At 38.7% G+C, this 27,926-nt stretch overlaps 1 protein-coding gene and 1 pseudogene across 1 annotated transcript; both read right to left on the bottom strand.

Annotated features, from left to right (window-relative positions):
- Positions 1-14,616: 14,616 nt before the first annotated feature.
- Positions 14,617-15,979, bottom strand: LOC109051707 (annotated as a pseudogene).
- A 984-nt stretch (positions 15,980-16,963) lies between these two features.
- Positions 16,964-20,453, bottom strand: LOC109051706 (H-2 class II histocompatibility antigen, A-U alpha chain-like). Its single transcript, XM_019069190.2, has 4 exons — positions 20,309-20,453; positions 18,420-18,665; positions 17,922-18,206; positions 16,964-17,746 (listed from the first exon to the last, which is right to left on the bottom strand). The coding sequence occupies exons 1-4, from the start codon at positions 20,364-20,366 to the stop codon at positions 17,535-17,537; spliced, it is 801 nt and encodes a 266-aa protein (XP_018924735.2). The 5' UTR covers positions 20,367-20,453; the 3' UTR covers positions 16,964-17,534.
- Between the last annotated feature and the right edge of the window lie 7,473 nt (positions 20,454-27,926).

Raw genomic sequence — 27,926 nt, 5'->3', positions numbered from 1 at the left:
CTTCAGTGAAACATTTGAATCTCAAAAGCATGCTCGGCGCGGGGGCGTGGTCGCATTAGAAGATGATGAAGGGAGACGTGAAAAACGTACATCGCGTTGTTTTCATATGGATTACTTTATCACAGAATATTTGTTTTCAGCAGCACTTGTTTAGTTTAAAAGTAGACATGTCAGGCTTTCTATAGATATCTCTCTCATGTCTCTTCGTTGAGTATTCACTGAGTTACAGTTCATTTTAATGACGCATTTGTAACTGAAGATCAGCGCAGACAAAGGCTGCAGACAGCACTCCTTGTTTGTTATCTTTATTTTATAAGTGCACAAAGTTTTGTTGTTATTATGTCTGTATACAAAAAAAAGTAGACCCTTTACAGATTCGATTGATGTATTGCTCTTATCTGTACGATCAAAACTGAAAGTGTAATTTAAGTTCTTTTCGGGGTTATCGGGAGAAAATACCCCAAAACGCGTATACGCATTAATCGACTTCAGAGGGTTAAGCGCATGTCTAAAACCGCTGACTGTTTCTATAACAACCGGGACGCTTCTAATGGCAGCTGCAGTGACGCGCCGACTTACTGATCGGCTCTTTCATTCAGAAGGCGGGGCTTCCTGCGATTGAGCGACCTTATTGTGCATTGCATATTCTATAGTGTTTGCTCACACAGACCAGCCGGTCTCCTTAAACCTTAAATTCTATTTCCAAAACTTCCCTCCCTCCCTCCCTCCCTCCCTGCATCTTGCAACACACCCCACTCACAAACATTCTTTCATCCCAACATTCCTTCTACCACCCTTTCTTCAGCAGTTTACAGCAATATGGCCCTCGTATCTCTAATAATTCCCAATAGCTATTTAGAAAGTTTTAGAATTTAAGAGTTTTTTTTTGCATTTGCATTTGCTATACTTGTATTTTAATTGTTTGCCATGGAAAAAGCATAAGATCTTGATCTGGCATTAAATTAAAATATATTACTCAATAGCTTCTTATTCTTTCCTCTCTATAACTCCCAATCGCACTCTCTCCCTACCTCCCTCTACCTCCTCCCCCCTCCTATATCCTCTCATCCTCGACCCCCCTCCCCCACACAAAGAGATCCTTTCATCCCAACATCCATTCTTCCACCATTCCTTCAGCTGTTTACAGCATACGGCTCCCAGTTTCCTAATGATTCAAACAGCTACTTTGGCAGTCCAGATACCCCATCCAGTGCCCCAAGGGACCCTACCTCACATGGGCCAGCCAGGACTCCTCCAACCTCCAATTCCATTCCTGTGCTAGTAAAAAAAAATAAAAAATTCCACTGTGGCCCGCTGGGGCTGTTCCCACTGCTGGCCTATCGTGGTGGCCTCTATCCAGCCTATCGTGGCCTCTATCCCCGCCCGGCCTATCGTGGCCTCTATCCCCCCCTGGCCTATCGTGGCCTTTATCCCTGCCCGGCCTACGGTGGCCTCTATCCCCGCCAGGCCTACGGTGGCCTCTATCCCCGCCAGGCCTATCGTGGCCTCTATCCAGCCTATCGTGGCCTAACTCTCAGTATGGCCTATCGTGGCCTCTATCCCCTCCCAGTCTATTGTGGCCTCTATCCCCGCCCGGCCTATCGTGTCCACTATCACTGTCCGCCATCAATACCTTCAAATAATTCAGCAGCAGGTTGTCTACAGCAGTCCAACCAAGGGTCATTCAGGAGCCCTCTCCACCCTGAACTCTACTTCTGGATATTTTAATTTAAACATCCCTTTACGCGAACTTGTGGAGCCCCCTCACATCCAGCTTCAGCATGCTCAATTACAGCCCCCCCTTAAACCTTCGCCATGCAAACTACAGCTATCCCCTCCAGTAATTCCAATGCCATTAGAAATGCTCCTCAGTAAACATTAACCTTTCCTTAAATCATTGACATAGAGGCCGGCCAATCTTGCATCAGAGAGGCAGGACGGCACGCAACAACCTCAATCATCTGGGCTGCCCCTTGTCTAACTGCAGGCTCCTTCACACCTGTGCGTTTTGTCATGGAGCCCATGCGGGAAACTCCTGCCCTCATAACCCCACAATGCCAGCAGACTGACTTGCAAAGCACCTCCGCACTCCTATTAAGAACCTGATATAGTTGACAGGCTACTAGCAGAAGAGGTTTAATTAAAAAAATTTAGTTTATATTCTACTAGCGATGGTGGATTTATTATAATTAACTGTATCATCACAACCCCAGAATACTCATTCACTTAGCAGGCCAGGGAGCTTGGCCCGCCAAAGCTGATACCACTAATGCCATGTCTTGCCTATCCATCAAGAACCCGGTCAGGCTTCTGGGAAGGAGCCATTACCTCACCATAAGCCACATTCGATTGCAGAAACAGAAACAGTAACATTAAACATTTTAGACTCCCTTTCCGTAGTTACGATGGATTGTCGCTAACAACCACAGACTCCTTTATGTCCTTCACTTCCTTGAAGACTTCGAATCATTGCACCTTCATCTGCACCACCATAATTAGGATTTTTCTAATCTACGTTTTCACTGAACTCTGCCTTCCATTATCAGAGTAGAAATCCCAGAGCCTCAATTTATCTGACTTCAGCAGTTAATATGGTGGCTGCTGGGTTGATTCCGAACAGCCTCCGGAGTTCAGTTCCCACAGTCAAGAGCAGTCTCCACAGCATTATGAAATATATCCCATAGTCATAGCAGCCATCCTTTGGGGGTCGAATTGCCCAAATCTACTCATCAGACTATATACATCAGGACTCCTCAATCTCGTAACCGACTCTTCGTCTCATTTCCCATTTCCAGAAGTTAGACTTGGCTCCAGAATAAACATGCATCCCTCACCAGTCATACCACAGATCAAACACCAAACATGCTTCCCAAGAAGCCATTCATAATTGCCTTGCTCCAAGCATGATACCCAGAATACCTCTCAGTTGGGGTTGTCTCAAAGCTTCCTTTCCCATCAACCAACCCGCCGTCCATTCACAACTTAATATCTTACGTTCATTCCTTTTAAGATCCCCATGTGCATTTCTAAACCTACTTGTCAGGGATCAACTACTCCTATGAATAACCACTGGCTACGATTGCCCAGCTTCTCTCATTCTCACACAATCGTACTAATAAAGGCTTACGAAAACAAGAACCTGCGTTAACCATCTAACGTCTGAACTATTCAGCCTCCACATCCTCTCCGTATGATCAGGCATTCCGAGCTCACGCTTAAATCAGCTCTTCCCAACTTTGGGGGTCCTAATTGTCTGGCCTAAATATGTGCTAGAGACGGTACCCCCACCCTGAGTCTCACTGAGCCATCGATTCTAGATGCCCTGATCAACCTGACCATCATCCCATTCCCTTGACCCCTTCATCCTCTTTCTACTCTTTCCCAACTCCCTGTTTAACTAAAAGTTTCATAGCTTGTTTGTGGCATGGTCCTAGCTAGTGAACCCCCCTTTTTACCTTATTATCCTGTCTATTTAATTCCCATTCAGTTCCTGCTCAAGCTGCTGAGTATTGTTTGCATTTATCGCTGCTTAGCCGATAGCAACGTTACGGAGCCAGTTCCTGGTCTAGTTCTTAGTTCAGTTATATTCTTAGTCTAGTCTAGTCTTTGCTGGTTTCTGATTCTTGTCTGTATATCCTGGATTTACCTATTTGCCTTGCTATTTCGGACTGTGTTTGCTCCTCGCTTGGACTATTGCTCATGTTCACGGATTACCTCTTTTGTCAAGCCCTCTGGATGTTGTTCTTTGATCGAAGACCCACGCTTGCCCTAGGACTACTCTTGTGTTTTGCCTGTGCCATACCTGTTTGCTACTGTTTCAACCCTGCCTGTGTTTAGACCATGTTTATTAATAAAAGCTTGCAGATGGATCCACTCGTCTCACATCTCTGTCACTCTGTTACAATATGTGACCCTGGAGAACAAAACCAGTCATAAGTAGCACAGGTATACATGTACATCTCAATAAATTAGAATGTTGTGGAAAAGTTCATTTATTTCAGTAATTCAACTCAAGTTGTGAAACTCGTGTATTAAATAAATTCAATGCACACAGACTGAAGTAGTCTAAGTCTTTGGTTCTTTTAAGCCGAGTTCAGACTGCACGATTTTAGCCCAGTTTTTGGCTCGCCGACAGGTTTTGAGAAATTGCCAACAAATGCCTGAAATCACAGGCAAATCGGTGCTCGTTCACGCAAGTGACAATCACGCAGTGTGAATGAGCAAAGATGCGATCTGAGAGAATTGCCGACGAGTCACCGACGCCCGTGAGATATTTGGCATGCTAAATATCTGGACCTGTCGGCAATTCAAAGTCATGCTGTGTGCAAAGTGTTCTGACTGAAAACTACATCGGCGATGACCGACAGCCAATGAGAGAGCAAGATACAGAGCAGCGGGGAGTTCGGTGAGGAGTTATAGACCACAATATCAGCTTCTTTTCTTTTTCTTGTTTTCGCTGCAAATCAGCACACAGGCAATTCATATTGCAAGCTTCTTGCGGGCTACCATTTTTAATAATAATCCCAGTCTCACGTGAGAACTCTGGTCTTGTACGCGTGAAGCCTAAGGCACACCTGTGCAATAATCATGCCGTCTAATCAGCATCTGGATATGCCACACCTGTGAGGTGGATGGATTATCTCGGCAAAGGAGAAGTGCTCACTAACACAGATTTAGACAGATTTGTGAACAATATTTGAGAGAAATAGGCCTTTTGTGTACATAGAAAAAAATCTTAGATCTTTGAGATCAGCTCATGAAAAATGGGGGCAAAAACAAAGTGTTGCGTTTATAATTTTGTTCAGTATATTTACAAGCTTTGTGTATGTGTTTATCCCGTTTTTTTTTTTTTTTCATTGCATCTGAAAATAATTTTTTCATTGCATCTGAAAATAACTTTACAGTTTTTCTCAGTCGCTTTGGTACATTTCTCGAATCATGATTTACCTGCAAAAGCCAGTCTCTTGCTCAAAATCCTTAGTTCATCTCTCAAAAATAAATATCCGTGTCAATGACAAGTCCTTGTGTCATTGTGTACGGATAAGACAGTCAAATTGCATAGTCAAGTTGTCAATATAACAGTGTACTCTGGAGGGATGTTCTGATGTAAACTATGACTACAGTTTTGATGACAATTATTATAAATTGTAGGTTACACCTTAGTGTATGTGGGAGTTTGATTGCAAGAGACTGGACAAGATTCACATTTACACTTTTACTGTTTGTACTGTAATTTGTTGACAGAACATGTCATTGCGATACAGAAAGGAAAAGACAGCACTGCATAGCACAAAGAAAAAAAAACAAAAACACAAAAGTACAAATGTGAACATAGGACAATCTCCTTAGGGAAAACTGTACATGCAGTGCTGTAGGAATTACAGTGCAGTCTTCCTACACCTCCTGACATTCCGGTCTGTTGGGCCACAAATTCTCACTCATCCTCATCACAACAAATATCTTCTCTTGCGATGCAGCATGGAAATAATTTTCCAGCCTCTGCAGGCATCTGGTGTGATGTCATTACATGCTGCATCCATGGCAGACAGAAGGGTCATTTGAGAATGTGGCTGGTGATCGTATACTTTCCATATCCATGCTGAGGAAAATTCCTCAATGGGGTTAAGGAATGGAGAGTAGGGTGAGAGTAACTCCATTAGCATCCTGTTGTGGGCTGCAAACCATTGCCTAATGATGTTGGAGTGATGGAAACTGACATTGTCCCAAACTATCACGTACTTTGGCAGGTCATCTCCAAGACCCCTCTCTTGTTCATGGATGAGATCCCTGAAGAGAGTGTCTAAAAAGGTGACAAGACACTCAATAATGGGAATATGCATTAGCACACCATTCTCAGAGATAGCAGTACCCATGGTTATGTTCCCGCCCCGTTGGCCAGGCACATCAGCTGTAGCTCTGTGGCCGATGATATTTCGACCACGTCTTCTGCATTTCATTAGGTTGAAGCCAGCCTCATCCATGTAGATGAAGCTGTGCGATGGTTCACTTGCTTCCAGTTACACTATACGCTATATCCAGAAGACACAAAATGAGTTTTATAAATTACATGCATTTTCATTTTGGCCAAGATACGGTTGCATCAAATGTATACAGCACATATGGCATCTTCTTTTCTAAATAAAGAAAAAGTCAAAATACGCACATCCTAAAAAAGTCTTGACCAGGTACAAGATCAAAGGGTAAATCAAATAGTACTTAAAACACACTTTGTTTGCCTGAAGAAGGTCTTTGACCGAAACATTGCTATTTGTAACTTTTTGAATACAGGGAGCATCACAGTGTGCAGATCTTTTTTCTACTATCTTCTTTCCTACAGCCATAGCAAATGTGTAAAAGTCACACTACTGTACTGTATATCACTATACGATGTTGTACTGTTTATTGTGAGGTACAGTTGCTGCATGCTCATACATGTTTTACCTGTGCATATTACGGTTAGCACAGCTCCTTCACTCTTTCACCATTTCTTTCAAATGGAACAGTGTACAGCTGCTTCATATTAATTTTGTGTCTTTTCAGCACCCTGTCAATGGTTGAGATGCTAACTGTTTGGATGTTTTCAAAGATGTTGTTGTCCTCTATAATGGCACTCTTATCTCCCTTAAGCCCTTTTCACACTGCGATTCCGGAAAATACACGGGTAATGTGTTCTGGCAATTGTTCCCAGGTCGCTAGATTTTGCACTTTCACACTGCCAGTGATTTCCCGGAATATGTGCGTGTGTTCACACACAACCAGTAGAGGTCCCGTGAAGACACGTGACATCAGGTAGTGACGTGTAATGTATGAGTGGAAAACGCTAGGCACGTTAACTTTCACTTAAGCTGGCGAACGATCTCAGCTTCAGCGCGGAAAGTGAGGAACTAACTGATCTCTGCTTCATTACAGTTTGCACATATTTGTTTCGTCATGAATGTTGATCTGCCTCCAAAACACGCTAAAAGAGTCGCGCGATAACGTGCGTCATCACTACAACACGGCATTAGTTCTGGCTTTTGTTCACACAGCGCTCGTTCTGGGACTGAACCCGGCAATGTTACTAGTTCCCCGACCCGGGATCAATCCCGGGATGTGTTTGCGTTCACACAGAAGGCGACCCGGCAATTTTCCGGCAATTTTCCGGGTCCGATGTGCAGCGTGAAAGGGGCTTTAGTCTTATGGCATTGTTTTCTACAACCATGATGCAAATAGCCTCCTCCTGTTTAGGTGTGAAAAGGGACCCCCTGCCACCCCTGTGAAGTTGTCTTGCAGTCCTATGTGGAAAAATATAGTAATGCAAAACACAAAATTGAGTAAGATAAAATGTCACTGTTTAACCCTCATATTACCATAGTTTCCTGTTTACACTCAGTGCATTTGGGGTCTATATGACCCCAAAGTTTATAGAGTGATTGTAAAAAAAAAAACCATACATTTTTAATAATAAACATAAAATTTAATTTTTTTGTTTACTTCTCATCTATACAGTTATGCTGTGTTTTTGGAGATACAAAGTACTTTGCAAGGCAAGTTTATTTATATAGCACATTTCGTACACAATGGTAATTCAAAGTGCTTTACATAAAAGAAAGTAAAATAATCATGAAGAAAAATAATTAAAAAAAAAACATGCAATTTTTAAACTTTGAAAATGATTTAAAAAATGACTTATTTAAAATGAATTTAAAACAGTTCAAATAGAAAATGATTTTACATAAAATACAATGAATACGTAAGATACAGTGCTATCAGTTCGGACATCGCACAGTGCTCATTCAACAAATGCACAGCTAAACAGATGAGTTTTGAGTCTAGATTTAAATGTGACTAATGTTTTAGCACATCTGATCTCTTCTGGAAGCTGATTCCAACTGCGGGCGGCATAGTAACTAAAGGTGGACTCCCCTTGTTTTGTGTGAACCCTTGGTATTTCTAACTGACTCAATCCTAATGATCTGAGTGGTCTGTTAGGTTTATATTCAGTGAACATATCTGCAATATATTTTGGTCCTAGATCATTGAGTGATTTATAAACAAGTAAAAGTATTTTAAAATCAAACCTAAATGTAACTGGAAGCCAGTGTAAGGACCTGAGAACTGGTGTGATATCCTCAGATTTTCTGGTTCTAGTCAGAATCCTGGCAGCAGAGTTCTGGATGAGCTGCAGCTGTCTAATGGTCTTTTTGTGAAGGCCGGTGAGGAGACCATTACAGTAGTCCACTCTGCTGGTGATAAAGGCATGAACAATTTTCTCCAAGTCTTGACTGGAAACAAAACATCTAATTCTTGCAATGTTTTTTAGATGATAGTATGCTGATTTAGTTACTGCTTTGACATGACTACTGAAACTAAGGTCTGTCTCCAGAATCACACCAAGATTCCTGACTTTAGTTGTTTGTCCCCTAGAGTCAAGGAATGCATTCACCTTGAAAACTTCATCTTTGTTTCCAAATGCAATGACTTCAGTTTTTTCCTTGTTTAACTGAAGAAAGTTCTGGCACATCCAACTATTAATTTCATCAATACATTGGCAGAGAGAGTCAGTGGGGCTGTAGTCATTTGGCGATAAGTCAAGGTAAATCTGTGTATCATCAGCATAGCTGTGATAGGCAATTTGGTTCTTTCTCATTATTTGACTTAGTGGGAGCATATACAGGCTAAACAAGAGCGGTGCAAGAATTGAGCCTTGTGGGACTCCGCATGTCATGGACGTCCACTTAGACTTATGCTCTCCTAGACTCACATAATAGCCTCTCCCTTCTAAGTATGACCTGAACCATTTGAGTACCATCCCAGAAAGCCCGGCCCAGTTTTCCTGTCTCTCTAATAGTATGTTATGATCGACAGTGTCAAACGCAGCACTGAGATCTAGCAATACCAGCACTGATATTTTGCCAGAGTCAGAATTTAAGCGAATATCATTTATTTTATTGATGAGTGCCGTCTCTGTGCTGTGATGCGGTCGGAAACCAGATTGAAAATTGTCCAGGTATCCATTTGAGTTTAAGTCTTTGTTCAGCTGATTAAGGACTACCTTTTTCTATAATTTTTGCCTATAAAAGGAAGATTAGATATTGGTCTATAATTGCTCAAAATAGTGTTATCAAGATTGCTCTTTTTCAGGATGGGGCTTAACAACTGCAGTTTTTCAGGGAGTTTGGAAATGTCCCGGAAAGAAGTGAGGCGTTCACCACTTCTAAGAGGTCTGCTTCTAAACAGTTAAGCTTTTGAAAAAAGATGTGGGAAGTGTGTCAAGATAGCAGGTTGACGATTTTAGGTGCTGCACTATTTCTTCCAAAACTTTGCTATCAATTGCTTCAAAAATAGACATAGTATCTTTTTGATATTGCGTCCATATCTGTCTGACCTCTGCATTGCTTGAGGATGTGCTAATCTCGTTCCTGATATTAAGAAAGAAATGGTTTTGTCCATAGATACTCAGCAGAGGGCGATAGAGATCCATTCATTATACTGGATGTGGCCAACTGCTTATATCATAATATTTGTGATACATTTTGAGAATTTATATATGTATAAACATTATAAAAGACATTAAAAATAAATATTCTTTCAAAAAGTACAATTTTGGTAGTTTTTGGCGCGTTTTGAAATGTCTGTTTTTACAAAATACCAGAGAAATGTGATGGAAAAATGCCACATAAGAAACACCTAAAGTACAAAGACTTAGAGTCAGATTGTAGTTGCATATTATTTATTTTGATGAACCAAATGTAAAAAAAAAAAAAAACTTTAGAATTTAGAAGAAATTAATTAAATGTGAAATATAAATAAAACCGACAGCAAAATGCAGAAATGAACAGTGAATAACAATACAATTTTTGATAATCACATTCAGAACACTGAACATAAAATCAATAACAAGCTACAAAAAACATTATCACGTAATGCATATGGTAAAAAAAAAGCACAATCCAGAATGTTGTGAATGAACAATATGGCTCTTTTGCAGTTTGCGCACTGCTTATCCTTTTTTGTATCCTTGGCCCGTGGACAAACCTGACACCTTTTTTTTTTGTGTGTGTGTGTGTGTGTGTTAGCTCTCACCCTTTTATCTTTGTTCTGCATTTGTGGCTGATTTTATTTGCTAAATTCAATACCAATGCTCTCTGTGGCAGTCATAACTGGTGTGTGTGTGTGTGTGTGTGTGTGTGTGTGTGTGTGTGTGTGTGTGTGTGTGTGTGTGAGATAGAAAGTTTGTTCCACTTTGTGTTTATGCTCTAGGACCAGACCTTGATTTAAATGTTTTTTTTTTTTTCAGGTTTATGCCAGGTTTGTTAATTTTGTTTGCCAATTTCTATAAAAATGCTCTCTGTTGCAGTCACACACATTCATCCAGATTCATGGCATTTATTTGGGGTACACTGACACAGGAAATTCTATTTTGTTGTATGCTTAACTTTCGAATGCAAAGCCGACCAAGATTTTCTGACACGTAATCGGAAGCATTTTACTGGATTTGTTAAACAATTAAGCAAAGTAATCCTCATAGCATCTACCCTTTTAGACAATTCAAAAATTGTTCTGAGTATTGAACTCCCTGTCAGATGCTGCAAGAGTGCTCCCAGCAGAGCAAATGTTTCTCTTTCAACTACCTGTAAGGCTTACCCATCTGATGCAGTGAGTACTGAATCGCTGTCCCATGCCGCGAGAGCGTCCCGGTCGAGCAAACCTTGCCTTTTCCATCCAACTATTGGCAAAGTTTACCCATCTGATGCTCAAGAGCTTTCCCGGTCGAGTGAATGTTTTCTTACTGCATGAATGGGTAAGCAACACCATTAGTTGAGAGTATTGAACTTCTGTCGAAGGCTGCCGTGAGTATTGAGCTCCTGTTGGACGTCGTGGCCAGACAACCTGGCCAGACAACCTTTCCTTTTCCATTCTACGGTCAGTGAGGCTTACCTGTTCGATGCTGTGTGCTACCGTCGGACATCGGCGAGAGCCTCCGGGTGAGACAACCTTACTTTTTCTTCTTCAATCCAACCATACCAGTCCATCTTCAAGTACTCCGCCTTAGAAATTATCGGGCTAAATTCGCCTTTTAACGGCTATTTTTTTTTATGAACCACTATTTATTAGAAAAAAAACTTTTCATCCTAAGGTCGGCGGTGCTTACCCATCAGATGCCGGCGAGAGCCTCCCGGCCACACAAATTTAATTTTTTCCTTTCTACGGTCAGTGAGGCTTACCCGTTCGATGCTGTGTGCTCCCATCTGATGTCGACGAGAGCCTCCTGGCTAAACAACCTTACCTATTCCTTTTTACGGTTGGCGAGACTTGCCCATTCGATGCCGCGAGTATTGAGCTCCCATCGGATGTCAGCGAGTGCCTCCCGGCTAGACAAACTTACCTTTTCCATTCTATGGCCAGCGAGGCTTACCCGTTCGATGCTGCGAGTATCGAGCTCCCGTTGGAGGCCTGTGAGAGCCTCACGGCCACACAAACTTACCTTTTCCATTCTACGGTCTGCGAGGCTTACCCATCCGATGCAGTGAGCATGGAATTCCTTTTGGATGCTGGCTATTTGCCCTTTGCCCACTGATTAGCAGGGGCTCGTCAGCCAGTAGGGCCCGTACGCCAACACCGTAACCTATTCCAGTCGAGGCAACTCAGGCCCTCCTGGTCTGGCTATACAATCACGCTGCTCCTCCTCATCGGCCGGTAGGGTTCACCCGTTCCAACGCTGTGAGCTGTCGTTGAGCATCGGCTCGAGCCCTACCGACCGGGTGCCCCAAACCACGCAGTCCAGTACCAGCAGCCGGTGGGGCCTACCGTTCCAATGCATAAGTTGCTCCCACCGGAGTACTTAGGCCCTTCCGGCCTACCAACCAGCTGACTTCTCAAAAATTAGCCCCCGCCAGTACTCAATGCTTATTTTGGGGGGCGTTCTTAGTCTGGTGTAATATATGGACATATATTGCAAATTAATATATTTACATAGTCTGATCTAAATGTATTTACATAAAAAGGAAATAAATATGTAAATATTTCCAATAAAAATCTATTTATATATGTTTAATATATGTGAAAAAATATTATAAAGTGGCCAAAATCAAATATTCTATTTAAATGTAAGATATTTAAATATGAAAATGTATTTATTAGTGCTGGGCAATTATTTTTTTATTTTATTTTTAAAAATCGCAATTAATCACCTGATTGTCTGTGATTAATCGCATTGTTATGCACAAAACTAATAATGCAATCAAAAGTAGTGTATTGTGCACTTTTTCATTTTAAAGTACTGCTATATGAACAAAAGTACAATAACATTTGGTTTGCAAACACTTTACACTACAACAGTATTCCTTTTACATAGTAGCAGTTGGAATATTTCTTGTAAATCTTAATTCATAACATTAATGTAATGAAATTATACAAGCTATTTGGCACTGCCAGGACATTAACGTTTTTATAGAAAATATTTTATAGTTTGTTATAGAAAATCAAGTTATGCTCAGAGTTCAGAGCCTTGATCATAACATTATAACAGGCACCTTTCTAGTAGAGACCTGCACAATCGTGGGACCCATCGCAGCAGAGTGCGGCGCGGGACAACACTTGACGGGCAAGTAGAGACTCGACTAGAGTGTGTGTGGGATGCGGGAGAATAATTAGGGTGTGCTCACACTAGGCAATCTTAACCACTAAAGCTTGGATCGTTTGACTAGCGTGATCGCTCCGTTCAGCAGTCCCTGGCTCAGTTGGAAGAGGTGGGCCAGAGCATGGTTCAGTTATATATAGATCAGTGTGTGAGCGCTAACCGCGCCAGAGTGCAGATCTTCTGATACGTGCTGCATAACTGCGTGAATATTTCTGAGCGACAAAAGCGATAGATGTGTAAAGCAATAAATTGTGAGAGGGCCGTGTGCTACCGCGTCCCATAGGACTCAAAATAATAAACAACAACGTTAACAAATCAATGCACTCCACTGTGCTGAGCAAGCTCTTCTCTGCTGTCTTCACGTGCTATTAGAGCCAGTGCGCAACGGCCTTTCATAATAATAAACAACTGTGTTAATGCGATAATAGCGCGTTAACTTGCCAAGCCCTAGTATTTATTATTAATATCAATCTATTTGACCTCTGCATGGGATGTGCGCAGCTATGACAAGTCGATTACAGATGAGAAGAAATCTTGTAGCATAGTGTGAGAAACACAATGATTCAGCTAGCCTTTCAATCATGTAATGTGAGCTTGCCATTAATGGCACCTTGGAAGTGTGAAGTGTTCAGAATGATGCCACCAGTCTCGAGGCCTTCGAGTTCATTAATCGAGCTAAACAGTGGATCAAGGCCATAGGTATTTGGATTGTTGGTTTTGTACACTGTTAAAAGACCTCAAATTACGCACAGCTGAGTTTGAGCCCACTCTCCTGGGACTCACACACATGCAAACCTGCTGCCAGACCATGAGGAGTTATTCTGTACAGGGCTCCAATTGTTGAAAAAACTGACAAGAAGCATCCCCTTTAGATTAATAACGCTGTGTTTTCTATAAAAACTATCATGCAAATTAAATATTAGAGTTCTCTACGTATGCTAATTTGCAAACTAACTAAAGGCGATTGGCTGTTCAGAACTCAGTAGAAGCTCAGACAAGTTTTCCTCATTCTTCATGCAAAATGGTTTGGGCATTCTCTAAAAAATAGCGCTTAATTCCTTGATTTGAATTTAAAGATCTTCCCCTGGCACAACATTATTGTGCTGTATGTGTGACTGTGAGGGACAGAGAGGATACGTTAATGAGTATGTCACTGACTTTGCAAAAAAAAAATAAAAACCTTCTTAAAAAGTCCAAGAAAAATATAACAATAATCCAACAATTTAAAGCATATTGGTAGAATATATAGCCTAAAATGTTACATATAACTGATATAATTAGAGAATGTCACACTGTTTTATTCTCAGCACACAGAATCTGCTTTTGTTTCAGACTTGGCCACAAGTAAAAAAAATGAAAGAGTGACATGATGTGTAGCCAAGTATGGTGTCCCATACACTTTCCAAAAACAATTGTAGCTTTTTAAACAAGTTTTATACAAGACAGTTTGATCCATTTTTCTAAGCACAGTAAACAATACTCTATAATACTGTAATACTGCACTCAAGATATCTCAATTACCTGTAAATTGGTATCATCTAGATCAGGATCACAGCACAGAAAACAACAAACTTCTAGCATCATTACTGCCAATACTGCCTAAAGATGCTGAAATATTAGCTGTAACACATCTGATGTGATGCCGTGCTTCTATCTGCTTCATGATGGTTTATTTTGAAACACACTGTGTGTGTTAGTCGTGTCATGAAGAGTGTGTGTGTTTCTCCATGATGAGGCGTCTTTCAATCTGGATGAGGACCTGCAGTTCAGTGTGATTATTGCTCATGTTACTGGGGTGGATTACTCAGCAATTCATTATAATGATAGATCACACAGAAATAAAGTTATCAGAATGGAATGTAAACTTACCATCATCAATGTAGCACTAGGATCTCATCTATCAAAATATAAAGAGTAATGAATTAAAAAACAACATGCCGTAACATGTATAGTGTAACTGGAATTGGTTGGTATGTCAATGGCTTGCTGTCTTCTCACAGACCTGTTGATGTTGACTTGTAGTAAATGAATCCAGCAGCTGCTGTGATGATTCCCAGCATCAGTCCAGCAGCTCCAGCAGTGAATAACAGCGGCCCATTCCACTCAAACTCAGGCAGAGGAGGGTCTGTGAGGAACACATATCATCACAGCATGTACTGTCAGATATACACTTGTCTTTTTGTTAAGCAGGATTAGATCTGACAGCTGGACAGTGTCCATATTTGCTCTTATTGTATGTCAGAGTCTCCTCTCTCTTACTCCAGTCGTAGATCATGGGTTTCTTGAAGCTGGCGTGCTCCACCATACAGGAGATCTTCTCTCCAGCTTTGGGAGTGTACTCCAGCTCCGTGTGAATCTGATGGTACCAGTCTCCGTTAGCCATCTTCTCAGTGGAGGTCACGTCAGAAGTCACCACTGCACCGTCCCTCAGCCAGGACACTTTGATTTTCTCAGGGTAGAAGTCGTACGCACTGCACATCAGCAGCGATGGATGTCTGCTGTCGCCCTGCTTCACTAAACTCAGCTTCACGACTGGAGCCACTGAACCAGGAAGAGCCACAATTACATCTGACTATATACATTACCATTACACCATTTAAAAATGTGCTTGATATTAGCTAAATATTTATTTAATTTAAGAGTTGTGTTTTGAGTAACTTACTTTATTTTTGATGGATGTTTTTTTTGTTTAGTTCAGCATTAGGTTTGCAGAATGTATCAACTTCAGCCTTTAATTGCTGTATGATTGCTGGATCTTTGTTCCAGATCTCTGCAAATTTCACTCCAAACTCAGTAAACCCCACAAACCTCCCCACAGTGCTGTTGAACTGTACGTACAGATATTTATTGAAGTAATAGCTATCCAAGAACACCATGTCACTGAAATCACTGGAGCTGTAGATGCACTGTGGCCAACGGTAGTTATAATATCCATTAGCTGAGAAACAATCAAACAAACACAAGCACTTGAACACATCAGCCAGTTGTTCTAAAACCTTGTGTCACATTCATATTATTAAAATATATGTACCTCTACTTTACTACATTGGAGGGTCCACTAACAGAACCATCATAACTAACAGCTTTTAAGAAAATGTTGCTGTTAAATCTCACCAACACTGTTAATACCACAAACACCAGTATATCCACAGCAGCACTACTACTGTAATAATGCTCATTTCTTCAGTGTGTGTTAGTGTGGCCCATTCCTCTCACCTGCGCCGGTGAATACAGACAGCAGGAGAATGTGATGCAGACTCCAGAGCTTTGGCAGAGACATGTTCACAACTGAGAGCAGACAATACTCTCTTCATGATCAAGAGATGCGAGTCTAAAACCACTGTCCAATCAGACACTGTTTGCTCATGTGTCACGTGTTGCTGAGCAATGTCCTGCTTTCATTTTAAAATCACACTTCCAAAAATGTAAATAATGATTATCTCAGTAAATTCAATGTCCTTTTTACTTACATTCCTGAAAAACCTGCAAGCTTCCAACCTCTCCAGGTTTAGAGGAGACACACTTTTCTATTTTTTTTTTAAAACCCTGATAACAATCTATAATAACTATCATTATTAAATCATTCAAATGTGTCCTAGAGAAACATTTATTCGTTTGGGAACCACATTGGTAGCTAGTTCCTATAACTGAGTTTCTGTAACTACTCAGGCTGCGTTCCACTTCCCTTTTAGACACACACTCGTGAACTTCCCTAAGCACTTACTCTAAGGTGAATCCCGCTGCCATTCTGAAGTGTTTCACTTCATTAAATGTAACAAGGGATGTTTGATGAACACACAGTTAAAACAACCAGCGTAGTACTAACACCAAAAACTCAAAGGTCAAGAGCCCAACAAAGGAAACACTGATCTCCTTATAAAAGTGTGCATCGGATACAAGTCGGCATTTATATCACAATGCGTTGTTTTTAACATTTGCATCAGTAAAAACTAGTTTATTTATATGTAATTATGTTTGTTTTAATTATTATACAATCATTTTTTATGTAGATTGTTTTATAAGAGAGATGGAAATTTTGATAAAAACCGATGCAATTTGTAAAATGTGTCGTGCCACTGTAAAATATACAGGCAGTACAATTAATTTAACAACACACTTGAAGCGAAGACACATTGTCAGTGCAGATCATGTGGAATTGCGTAGCATCATCATTTTTCCATTGATTGTATTGCATTGAATCGCATTGTATCAAATCAGATCGAAAATAATGGTTCCTTAAAGAAACTCACGCTGGGGCTCAGCTTGAATATTTTAAAGTCTGTGTGAACTGGAAGCTGCGGCCGACTTTATTTCAGGATGGTGATGTATGGAAACGGAAAATCAAGTAGAGGGTGAGGTTTTATTTTATGCAGACATTAAACTTATGTGTGAAAGGGTTAACGTGCATTTGAATGCTTACAAATGTCGTGAAGTGCTTAAAAGTACTAACATTTGTAAATGTAAAAAAAATAGCCATTATATGATATGTAAATCAATTTAATCAGATTAAACAACCAGTTAAATATCATTTCTAAGCATTCAAATGCACATGAATAAATGAGCTGTTAGTCAGTGTATAACATCTGATAAAAACAATTGTAGATTTTTCTAAAGTGACTGCTTTATATCACTGTAAAATACCCTTCTGCACGTCTGTGCCTTCTCAGTCCCTGCATGCTTTATTTCTAACAGCTTTGTCCAGGGATTGTTTTTTATAGCTTTGTAATGGGATGAGTTGTACATTTAAATTTTATTAATAAAGCTTAAAACATGTTCAAAACTCTGAAACAAAATTTCAGTTCATGACTAAATCACCTACATTTAGCATGAAGGTAGCAAAAGTGTCTTATTTTAATTATTGAGTAATATTCTGATTTCTTTAGATTTCTGATGAACTGCAAATGTAATGTCTTCAGAATCCTGGAGAAACTGTCTTTGATTGGGTCCACTGCATTAAATGTTTGATGTTTTTGGCCATGTCTGGCGTGTCAGTCACAGTTGCTTTAATGAGGAAGAAGAGTCCAGTAGTGATTCCCAGCAGCCCCAGAGTCAATCCCACTCCACAGAAGAGCGCCGGACCCACGCTGGGCAGGACAGCAGCAGCAGCAGCAGCCGCCGGGACGCCTGGGGATTAGAGGAACATGTTATATGAATTCAGTGTATGAATGTGAGAACAGCTGCTGAGCAGATGCACTGTCACTGTAACAATCCTCTCAGCACTCGCTATTTCATTTGTCACAGAATTAATACTGTTGATTTTAAATCAACTCATTTGATTCTCTTTGTAAACGGCTCTTACTCCATATTTTGGTCTGCGGTTGGCCCTGGAGAGCTTGGTGGTTCACTGTGCAGCTGTAAATGTCTTTCTCTTCAGGAGTGATCTTCAGAGAGGAGAAGACGTGGAAGGATCCGTCGCTCCTCGGCCGGTACTGACTCAGACTCACGTCTTCTGTCACAATCACATTGTTCTTAGCCCACGAGACATTGACAGCTGGAGGAAAGAAGCCCGTCACGTGACAGATGAGCGTGTTTTTAACTCCCAGCTGCACATCGTTCCTCGGATAGATGGACGTCTCAGGAGGTTCTGTGAACACACATAACTGTGTTGAACTCTGCAGCAGTACATCTGACCTCTTTAAAATAAAATGCAGGCATAAGAACACTAATATCATACATATTTAATACAATGAATGCATAACATGTAGCTCATAAAATTTCTGTTAAAGAAATATATTACTGTAAAACTCATGCAAAACTGTACTTTAAAAAAGCTTTACAGTGCAAATTCATGTCGTACCCATTTCCTCTGGTGGGCTCTTGGAAGCTTTAATGAGCACAGCCAGGTTTTGTTTGCATACTTCTTGATCTGCAACACTTGCTTCATAATATCCTGGAAAGCTCATAGGATCTGCGAAATCAGGTAATGTAACGACTCCTGTCTTCTGATTAAAGTCAGCGTGCCACACCTCCTCTCCGTCAGATCCAGTCATAGACTCTTTCTCTGTTCCAGAACATCCAGTAATTGAGAAATCGTTATGCTCTACTGAAACGGAAGAAACATCAAAAGATAAATTAGAAATACACAAAGTCACAGACAAATAAACTGCATATCAGATATAACTTTAGGAATTTACACAAAACTTTTTTTTGTCAATTATTTAAAGCACCAGCCGTTTCTAAATGTGAAGATGTTCTATACAGCTGTTGTTAACACCCGATATACTAAATGACCACTTGACTGCTTCAACTAGTCATCAGCTGTTCAACCTAACATGGTGATCGAAGTAAATCTAACATGGTTATACTTTATTTTAAGGTGTCCTTGTTACAGTGTATTTATACATTTTAGTACTGAGTAATATTAATAAACTACATGCACTTACTATATGGTTAGGATGGTAACACTTTATATTAAGGTGTCATGATACAGAGTAATTACCTAGTTAAGTACTTAGTAGTAGCTGTTGTACTTGAAACAAAATGTACTTACCATGTAACTAAGTTATGGAACAGCCTGTACTTACGGTTTGTAATTATGTAGATGTAACAGGCAGCTACTGTGTGTTACACATATGTGACAGGCCGAGTCTGTTACACAGCTACTTGTACACTTAACTACAATCTTGATACACTTTATTTTAAGTAGCTTATGTCTTTGTACTTACATTAATAATTACGTTGTATAAAGTCAGCAACACATATGTAACAATATTTTGGTTACATAAGTAGCTGTGTAACAGACTCTGCCTGTTACATCTACTTTAAAATAAAGTGTTACCATTAGGATTAGTGTTAGGATTAGGGTTACTTGCATGTAATTGTGCATAATGATTTGTCGTTATTAATGTAACTACATGTAACATGTAACAAAAACACCTTAAAATAAAATAAAGTGTTGCCAAAAAGTGCATTTAGAAATCTATTGTAACAATATACACCACCATTCAAAAGTTTGGGGTCAGAATGTTTTTCTTTTTGAAATAAATTAATACTTTTTTTTTATTCAGCAAGAATGTGTTGGTTTAATAAAAAAAGTGATAGTGAAGACTTACACTGTCAAAAAAGATTTCTATTTTGAATAAATGCTTTTTTAACTTTTTATGCATCAAAAAACCTGAAAAAAGTACCACAGGTTTCATGAAAATATTAAACAGCACAACTGTTTCCAACATCAATAATAATTCATCATATCCACCTTCTTCCTCCTGTAAGAGCGAGAGCAACTATTTGTAAATTTTATTTGTCGGGCTTCCTGTGTCATCCGTGTCCTGCTATTTTAACCTGTACAAAAACGCTGGTTTCGCTGCTTTATTTCCCTACAGCGGCTAATGAACACTTACTTCTGCGTTGAAGAATAAGGTGGATCAGAATGATTTCTGAAGATCATGTGACACTGAACACTGGAGTAATAATAAATGCTGAAAATACAGCTTTGATCACAGAAATAAATTATAGTTTGCAATATATTAAAAAATATTTTTTTATCAAATGAATGCAGCCTTTATGAGCATAAGAGACTTCCTTAAAAAAAAAAAAAACCTTAAAAAATTGTACTGGTGCCAAACTTTTGAACAGTAGTGTATATCGCTTAAGGAATTAGTGCAAACATGAAATCAAACATCCGTGCACAGGCTTTGCATATTAAAATATTTACACCGATTTTTAATATGAAAAGTATGAACTTACACTGAGCATGAGCTGAGAGAAAAGCAGTGAAGGTAAGAATGGCCAGATACAGCTCCATGTTTGTCGATGACAGAGGAACTTTAGTTGAAGTGAATGAGAGCAGGCAAAAGCTTAGTTTCAGTTTGATAAACACCTCCTCCACTCAGAATTTAACCCTTACTGTGACACTGCTGTATCCAGGGGAGGAGGGGGAAGCAAAAATCTGAGGATACGGTCTTGTTAGTTGTTAAGGACAGCTAATATAAAGTGGAAGCATGTATTTACATGTCATATTATGTACTTACGTTGTACCTTCGTGTTCTTTAATTTTGCTTACATTTAAAGTACCTGCTTGTTCAATCTGTAGTTATAATAGTGTACTTGTCTTGTGTGTGTAAGTTGTAAGTACACTTTTTTAAGTACACACCATAATTGCAATATTGTAACTTAAATTGTAACTACTCTGCAATTTGTTTACAGGTGAAAAACATTTTTGGGTCCCACTTTATAATGTGTCCCTAATATCTGTGTACGTAGTATGTAACCACAGTGTAAGTACACATTGGTACATAGTATCTACAGCTGTAACATTTCTGTAAGTACACACATGTAACAACCCTCAGGATGGTTTGTGTTAGTACAAATGTGTAACAGAACATTGGTTACAACACTTTTTTTCCATTCACTAAGTACTTGTGTAACAGGAATTATATAACCACATTTTGTAACAACAATATGTATTAGAGTAATTGGAACTATTTGATCCAGGGGATGGAGATAGGTAGGTTTAGGGATATATAAAGAGGGAGGAGTTGGAGCACCAGTGTAATACCAGTGTACTTACATGGTAACTCCTCAGGAACTGTTTATAAATAATATAAATTGCAGCATGTTTCAGATAAAAAAAAAAATGCGACTTCTATTTGTGAAAAATATCACTGGAGATTTATAATGAGTGGTTCCCTGCATTATTACAGCAAGTCACTGAAATGGAGCAGCTCTAATGCTATTAAATTACAGATGATGAACCATAGAGCAAAAACACGAACAAAGAAAGTAACAAAAACTTGTAAAATATATTTTAATGGCCATAATTAAGTGTGAAAATAACCAAAAGATATACAGTTAAACCAAAAATTATTCAGAGACCAGATATAATTTTTTATATTTTTTTATTAGTGGGTGCAGGACACTATAGTTCATTTATGTAAGTGAGGATAGCAAAATAAACTGACAAATTATACCCAAAAAGTCTTCAAACAGTGGACTACCGGTAAAACTGATACAAATTTGCCAAGTCTGGGGAAAAAATTGAAGTTCAGGTTTGCATGAAGCTGGATGACAGCATGCCCAGGAGACTACAGACAGCCATTAAGGCTAAGGGTTGCACGACTAAGTACTGATAGTTGTGTAAATACTGTCATACTAACAAATCTATCAGAGTTATCTAACATTATCAAGATGTATTAAAATATCAGTATTGGTACTCGGTATCGGCAGGTACCAAAAATAAAAGTATCGGTATCGGGCGAGTACTGGAAAAAGTGGTATCGGTGCATCCCTAATAAATCTAATATAAAGTGTAACACTTTCTTTACCAAAAAGTGCTGTTACCAATGTCCTGTTACACATTTGTATTTACACATACCATTCAGTGGGTTGTGACACAAACATTAGATTAGATTAGATTCAACTTTATTGTCATTGCACATGTAAGGTACAAGTCAACAAAATGCAGTTAGCATCTAACCAGAAATGCAATGAGCATTAAGTACAGAATATACAGTGTCTACAATATGTTACAGATGTACAATAAATATACAAATAAGGCAGTACTATGGACATAATTTTAAATACTATCAACAGGATTTACAGATAGGTGTGCTATGAACATACTATACAGATGGATTATGTAGTAAGTGTATGTACACTATAAGCAGAAACTATGAACATATGAACATCATTTACACTAGTGCAATGCATAGAAAAATATTTCATTGTACAAATGGTCAGTTCATGTGTACCTACATGAAGGTCATTAATTACATGCAGAATAAAACTATATGGGAAGTCGTGGCCTAGTGGTTAGAGAGTTTGACTCCTAACCCTAAGTTTGTGGGTTCGAGTCTCGTTCCAGCAATACCACGACTGAGGTGCCCTTGAGCAAGTCAACGATCCCCCATCTGCTCCCTGGGCGCCGCAGCATAAATGATACCCACTGCTCCGGGTGTGTGTTCAGGGTGTGTGTGTGTTCACTGCTGTGAGTGTGTGTGCACTTTGGATGGGTTAAATGCAGAGCACAAATTCTGAGTATGGGTCACCAAACTTGGGTGTATGTCACGTCACTTTTCAAATGTTCTCATTTAAACTGACACAGGCGGTAATGAAATCTTTTTTTTTTTTTTTTTTTTTTTTACTGAAAACCATCAGATAAACAGGAACAATCTATTTCTCAAATTGTAACAACATAATTTGACTAATTTTGAGAAAAGGTACCTAAAATGCTTAAAAGACCCCAAACGATCAAACAGAACATGAAAAAGAACCCTAACAGGGTTAGCAGTTTGAACAGTTCTTCTTCAAATGTTCTCAGCTGCTGTGTGTTGGTTCTGTTGAAACCATTCAGTTTTACTTTTTCATTCTTCTTTACAATGGAAAACTCATTATTGCCCAAAACATGTACCGTAGTACTGTTACTACTTGTGATCAATTCAAAGTTGCTTCCTTTTGTGTTTTTGGGTACATTTAATAGGAGGGTTGCCCAGACCATCATTCCTGGACATTGAACTGATCTTCCAGTAGGTTTTTAAATCATCACATATTCTTTTGGGATATAATTCAATTGTTATCTATTTGTTTATTGCTTGCTTGCAAGCATTACCCAGGGTTCCTCCAATAAGTGTGGAGTCTTTGTGCTCATGGTGAGTTTATATGACAATTTACAATGATAATTGTGATATTCTCGGTGCAGCAAATGCAGAGACAAGATGAACAATTAACATATATTTTATTTACAGGTGCACATCAGCAATCAGCAGCTAGCCATCTGGTTCTCTGATCAACCACCTCTCAACCTCCACCGGAAACCCTCTACCGGGGGAAAAATGTAACTCAGCCCTCTAGTGGTTAGACTACATATAACACTATGATTTACTACAGTAATCACATCAGTTCAATAAAAAAAAAAAAAATACATAAAAAAAATTATTAATAGGTCTAAACAGTTAGTCTTTGACTTTGAGTATGCCCTGTACTTTGCTGTGGGGGTGGAGTTTGACTATTCAGAGGTGAGTCTGTACATCTTTGCTCTACACTTTTTGCAAGCCAGTATTAAAGCAGAAATATTAACATTATAGTAATGGTTGCTTTTTTTGAAACAGGCTAATATGCCAAGCATAAGGAGATGGTGGTGTGCACTCCTACCTGAAGGCTCAGGGTTAATTTTCAGTCTTATATAAACTTAAAGAGATGATTGTAAATCTATCTCCTTTTAAAGGTCTCCTTCAAAATGAAAAAGGCACAGAAAAGTTGAACACTTGGCTTGGTTAAAGGCACATAAGGACTCAGCTGAAGGCAAATATAGCAAGTAAAAAAAAAAAAAATATATATATATATATATACACACACAAACACACACACACACACACACACCACACAGAGGTGCATCTCAGTAAATTAGAATGTCATGGAAAAGTTCATTTATTTCAGTAATTCAACTCAAATTGTGAAACTCTTGTATTAAATAAATTCAATGCACACAGACTGAAGTAGTTTAAGTCTTTGGTTCTTTTAATTGTGATAATTTTGGATCACATCTCAACAAATTAGAATATGGTGACAATCCGCTAATCAACTCAAAACACCTGCAAAGGTTTCCTGAGCCTTCAAAATGTTCTCTCAGTTTGGTTCACTAGGCTACACAATCATGGGGAAGACTGCTGATCTGACAGTTGTCCAGAAGACAATCATTGACAGCCTTCACAAGGAGGGTAAGCCACAAACATTCATTGTCAAAGAAGCTGGCTGTTCACAGAGTGCTGTATCCAAGCATGTTAACAGAAAGTTGAGTGGAAGGAAAAAGTGTGGAAGAAAAGATGCACAACCAACCAAGAGAACCGCAGCCTTATGAGGATTGTCAAGCAATATCGATTCAAGAATTTGAGTGAACTTCACAAGGAATGGACTGAGGCTGGGGTCAAGGCATCAAGAGCCACCACACACAGATGTGTCAAGGGATTTGCTGAACCACAGACAACGTCAGAGGCGTCTTACCTGGGCTAAGGAGAAGACTGGACTGTTGCCCAGTGGTCTAAAGTCCTCTCTTCAGATGAGAGCAAGTTTTGTATTTCATTTGGAAACCAAGGTCCTAGAGTCTGGAGGAAGGGTGGAGAAGCTCATAGCCCAAGTTGCTTGAAGTCCAGTGTTAAGTTTCCACAGTCTGTGATGATTTGGGGTGCAATGTCATCTGCTGGTGTGGGTCCATTGTGTTTTTTTTAAAACCAAAGTCACTGCACCCCGTTTACCAAGAAAATTTTGGAGCATTTCATGCTACCTTCTGCTGACCAGCTTTTTGAAGATGCTGATTTCATTTCCAGCAGGATTTGGCACCTGCCCACACTGCCAAAAAGCACCAAAAGTTGGTTAAATGACCATGGTGTTGGTGTGCTTGACTGGCCAGCAAACTCACCAGACCCTGAACCCCAGAGAGAATCTATGGAGTATTGTCAAGAGGAAAATGAGAAACAAGAGACCAAACAATGCAGATGAGCTGAAGGCCAGTGTCAAAGAAACCTGGGCTTCCATACCACCTCAGCAGTGCCACAAACTGATCACCTCCATGCCACACCGAATTGAGGCAGTAATTAAAGCAAAAGGACCCCCTACCATATTGAGTACATGTACAGTAAATGAATATACTTTCCAGAAGGCCAATAAATCACTAAAAATGTTTTTTTTTTTTTTTTTTTGGTCTTATGAAGTATTCTAATTTGTTGAATTGGTGGGTTTTTGTTAAATATGAGCCAAAATCATCACAATTAAAAGAACCAAAGACTTAAATTCAGTGCACACAGACTGATGTAGTTTATTTAATACACAAGTTTCACAATTTTAGTTGAATTACTGAAATAAATGAACTTTTCCATGACATTCTAATTTACTGAGATGCACCTGTATATTTTTCATCTGTAAATGTCATGCAAGTCATGTAAATATATAAATTTTGCTGTCAGGAGTGGGCGAGGCTTACATGAGTGAACGAGCACTGCTGCGCACTAAACAGATGGAACACAATAGAATAATAGTGCAATAATTCTGAATAAAATATGCATTCTGCTAAAATATTTGTTGTTGGACATTAAATATGACAAATGTAGAATTTTAATTCTTCATATAAGTGTATTTTTATGATAGCAGTAACTGTGAATCAAATGTACGCTAGTTAATACAGCCCTAATTACTAGCTTAAATGAGTTCATGTGTATTTCTCTTATCATATTGTCTGTTTTATATTTTTTTTAATAACTTTACAGTAGCATTTTTCGTTGTCGAATTTTACTACCCACTGTTTTAGCGGGAGGTAGGAAAATCTGACAGGGTAGGACAAATTGACAGAACACCGGACCAGGTTAGTTTCCCAGCATAAGTTGCCACAGTGACTGAGCTTGAGCTATAGTAATTTTGCTTTATGAAACCAAATCAAGTGGCAATAAGTCAGACGACTAACTTAAATAAGCCTGGCTTATTTAGCAAACTTGTTTTATGAAACAGCCCCCAGATCACATTTTATTAGTTAACAATGCAGAATCTAAAAATTTATTCTTGCCACTGTATTTGTGTGACATTGAAAAACAAGAGTGTATGGAATGTATGGAAGTCAATTATTGTTTTGAACCCAGTAATTGACTAGTGTATAGCATGAATTGATTTTTAGCTGTGAAAATCATTGAGAAAAATCATACACATATTTAAGAAAGGTTTTTTTTAAAGCATATTTTAAACTATACTGAAAAAAAAGATTCATTGAATTTACTCTTTTTTTTCAGGTAAGTGGTTGCAATCAATTTATTTTAGCTACATTTAATTAGCTAACTTTCAACATATTTTTTTTTTATTATTATTATTAAATGTAGCTAAAATTAATTGTTTGCAACCATTTACCTTAAAAAAAATTGAATATCCTTTTATTCAGAGTAGTATATGATTTGGCATCAAAAAGTCCTTGAAATCTGCTTTTCGCCATGTTTTGACTAGCAACATAATGAAAATGAGCTATTTGAATAGGAAAATGAAAAATCAGCGTTTGATCTGATTTTGTTACATATGAATTATGCAAAAGCATTTCATGCAGCAGTTATTTAGTTAAAACAGGTGCATTTACACGTTAATGAAAGTGTAATTCGTTGTGTTCAGGTGTATCAAACTTTGTGTCTGAGGTTTCTACAGTGCAATTTCGTTTTCCAGGCTAATCTGAACTAATCAATTAAATACAAATGTTTCAGGAAACGTAATTATCAAAGTAATAATCAAAGTAATTATCAAAACATCTAATAAACACATAGGTGAGGGGCAGGGGATTTGCTAGACTAAATGGCTAAAGGTATGGTCCATATTGCAGTTATTCTGTTGTAGCCAAAAACTGAAACTAACATGTAAAAGTGACCAAAGATCATTTGTTTTGTTTTGCTTATGGGCAGGGTTACCCAGAAATAACAGTATTGTTGCATCATCACTCTCCTGACATGACAGTAGCAGTTGAAAGTATAAGGATTTACAAACAAAAAAGGTAAGAAATTACAATTGGAATAAGACTTTTAATGTTTCTGAAAGAAGTCCTTTATGCTTAACAAGGCTGCATTTATTTAATCAATGATACAGTTGTGAAATATTATTACAGTATAAATAACTACTCTATTTTAATATGTTTTAAAATGTGATTTATTCCTGATGCAAAGCTAAATTCAGCCGTCATTACTTCAACTTTCAGTGTCCTTCAGAAATCATTCTAATATGCTGTTCAGTTATTATTTACAATGTTTACTAGTGAATTATACTGAAATAGGAGTGGTGATGGTGATGGGGAGGTAAAATTGGTTTCCAGAGTACATTTATGTTTTCTCTCTATGCGTTACAGACATTTGACACAAACTGCTGCAACACTTCTACGCTAAACAACAATGTAAATAATTATGATAATAATAATAATAATGGCATGCTCTTAAATTTGCAAAGCAATTTGCCTGGCATGGAGAATGAAGTGATTGTTCACATTGTTATTTTGTTAGTATTTTGTATTATACTCTAGTCTCAAGATATCTTAAGAAATCTTTTTTCCAATTTTTAATTTTTTTTTTGTCCAGATGAGACATGAAGACATGCAAATTAGCTTTTTGAATATGAAAATTATTCACATCTTGTCATCACAAAATTCAGCATGTATTTGTTTGTGCGTGTGTGTTCAAAGTGCGTGAAGCCAACAGCCATATTACGGTGCAATCCGAAACTCCCCATTTCATTCTGAGGCCCATTCTTAAGATTAAATGTTAATAAAAGTATCATTTTGGGCATTTAGGTGCGTCAAACTCTGAATAATATGGCTTCTATAGTGGTTCACTTTTAGTTCAAGGCTAATATGAAGGAA

The sequence above is a fragment of the Cyprinus carpio genome, chromosome B3 (genome assembly GCF_018340385.1).
Source record: "Cyprinus carpio isolate SPL01 chromosome B3, ASM1834038v1, whole genome shotgun sequence".
Classification (NCBI taxonomy): domain Eukaryota; kingdom Metazoa; phylum Chordata; class Actinopteri; order Cypriniformes; family Cyprinidae; genus Cyprinus; species Cyprinus carpio.
Note: the sequence above shows the minus strand (reverse complement) of the source record. Positions and strands in the feature narration are given on the sequence as shown.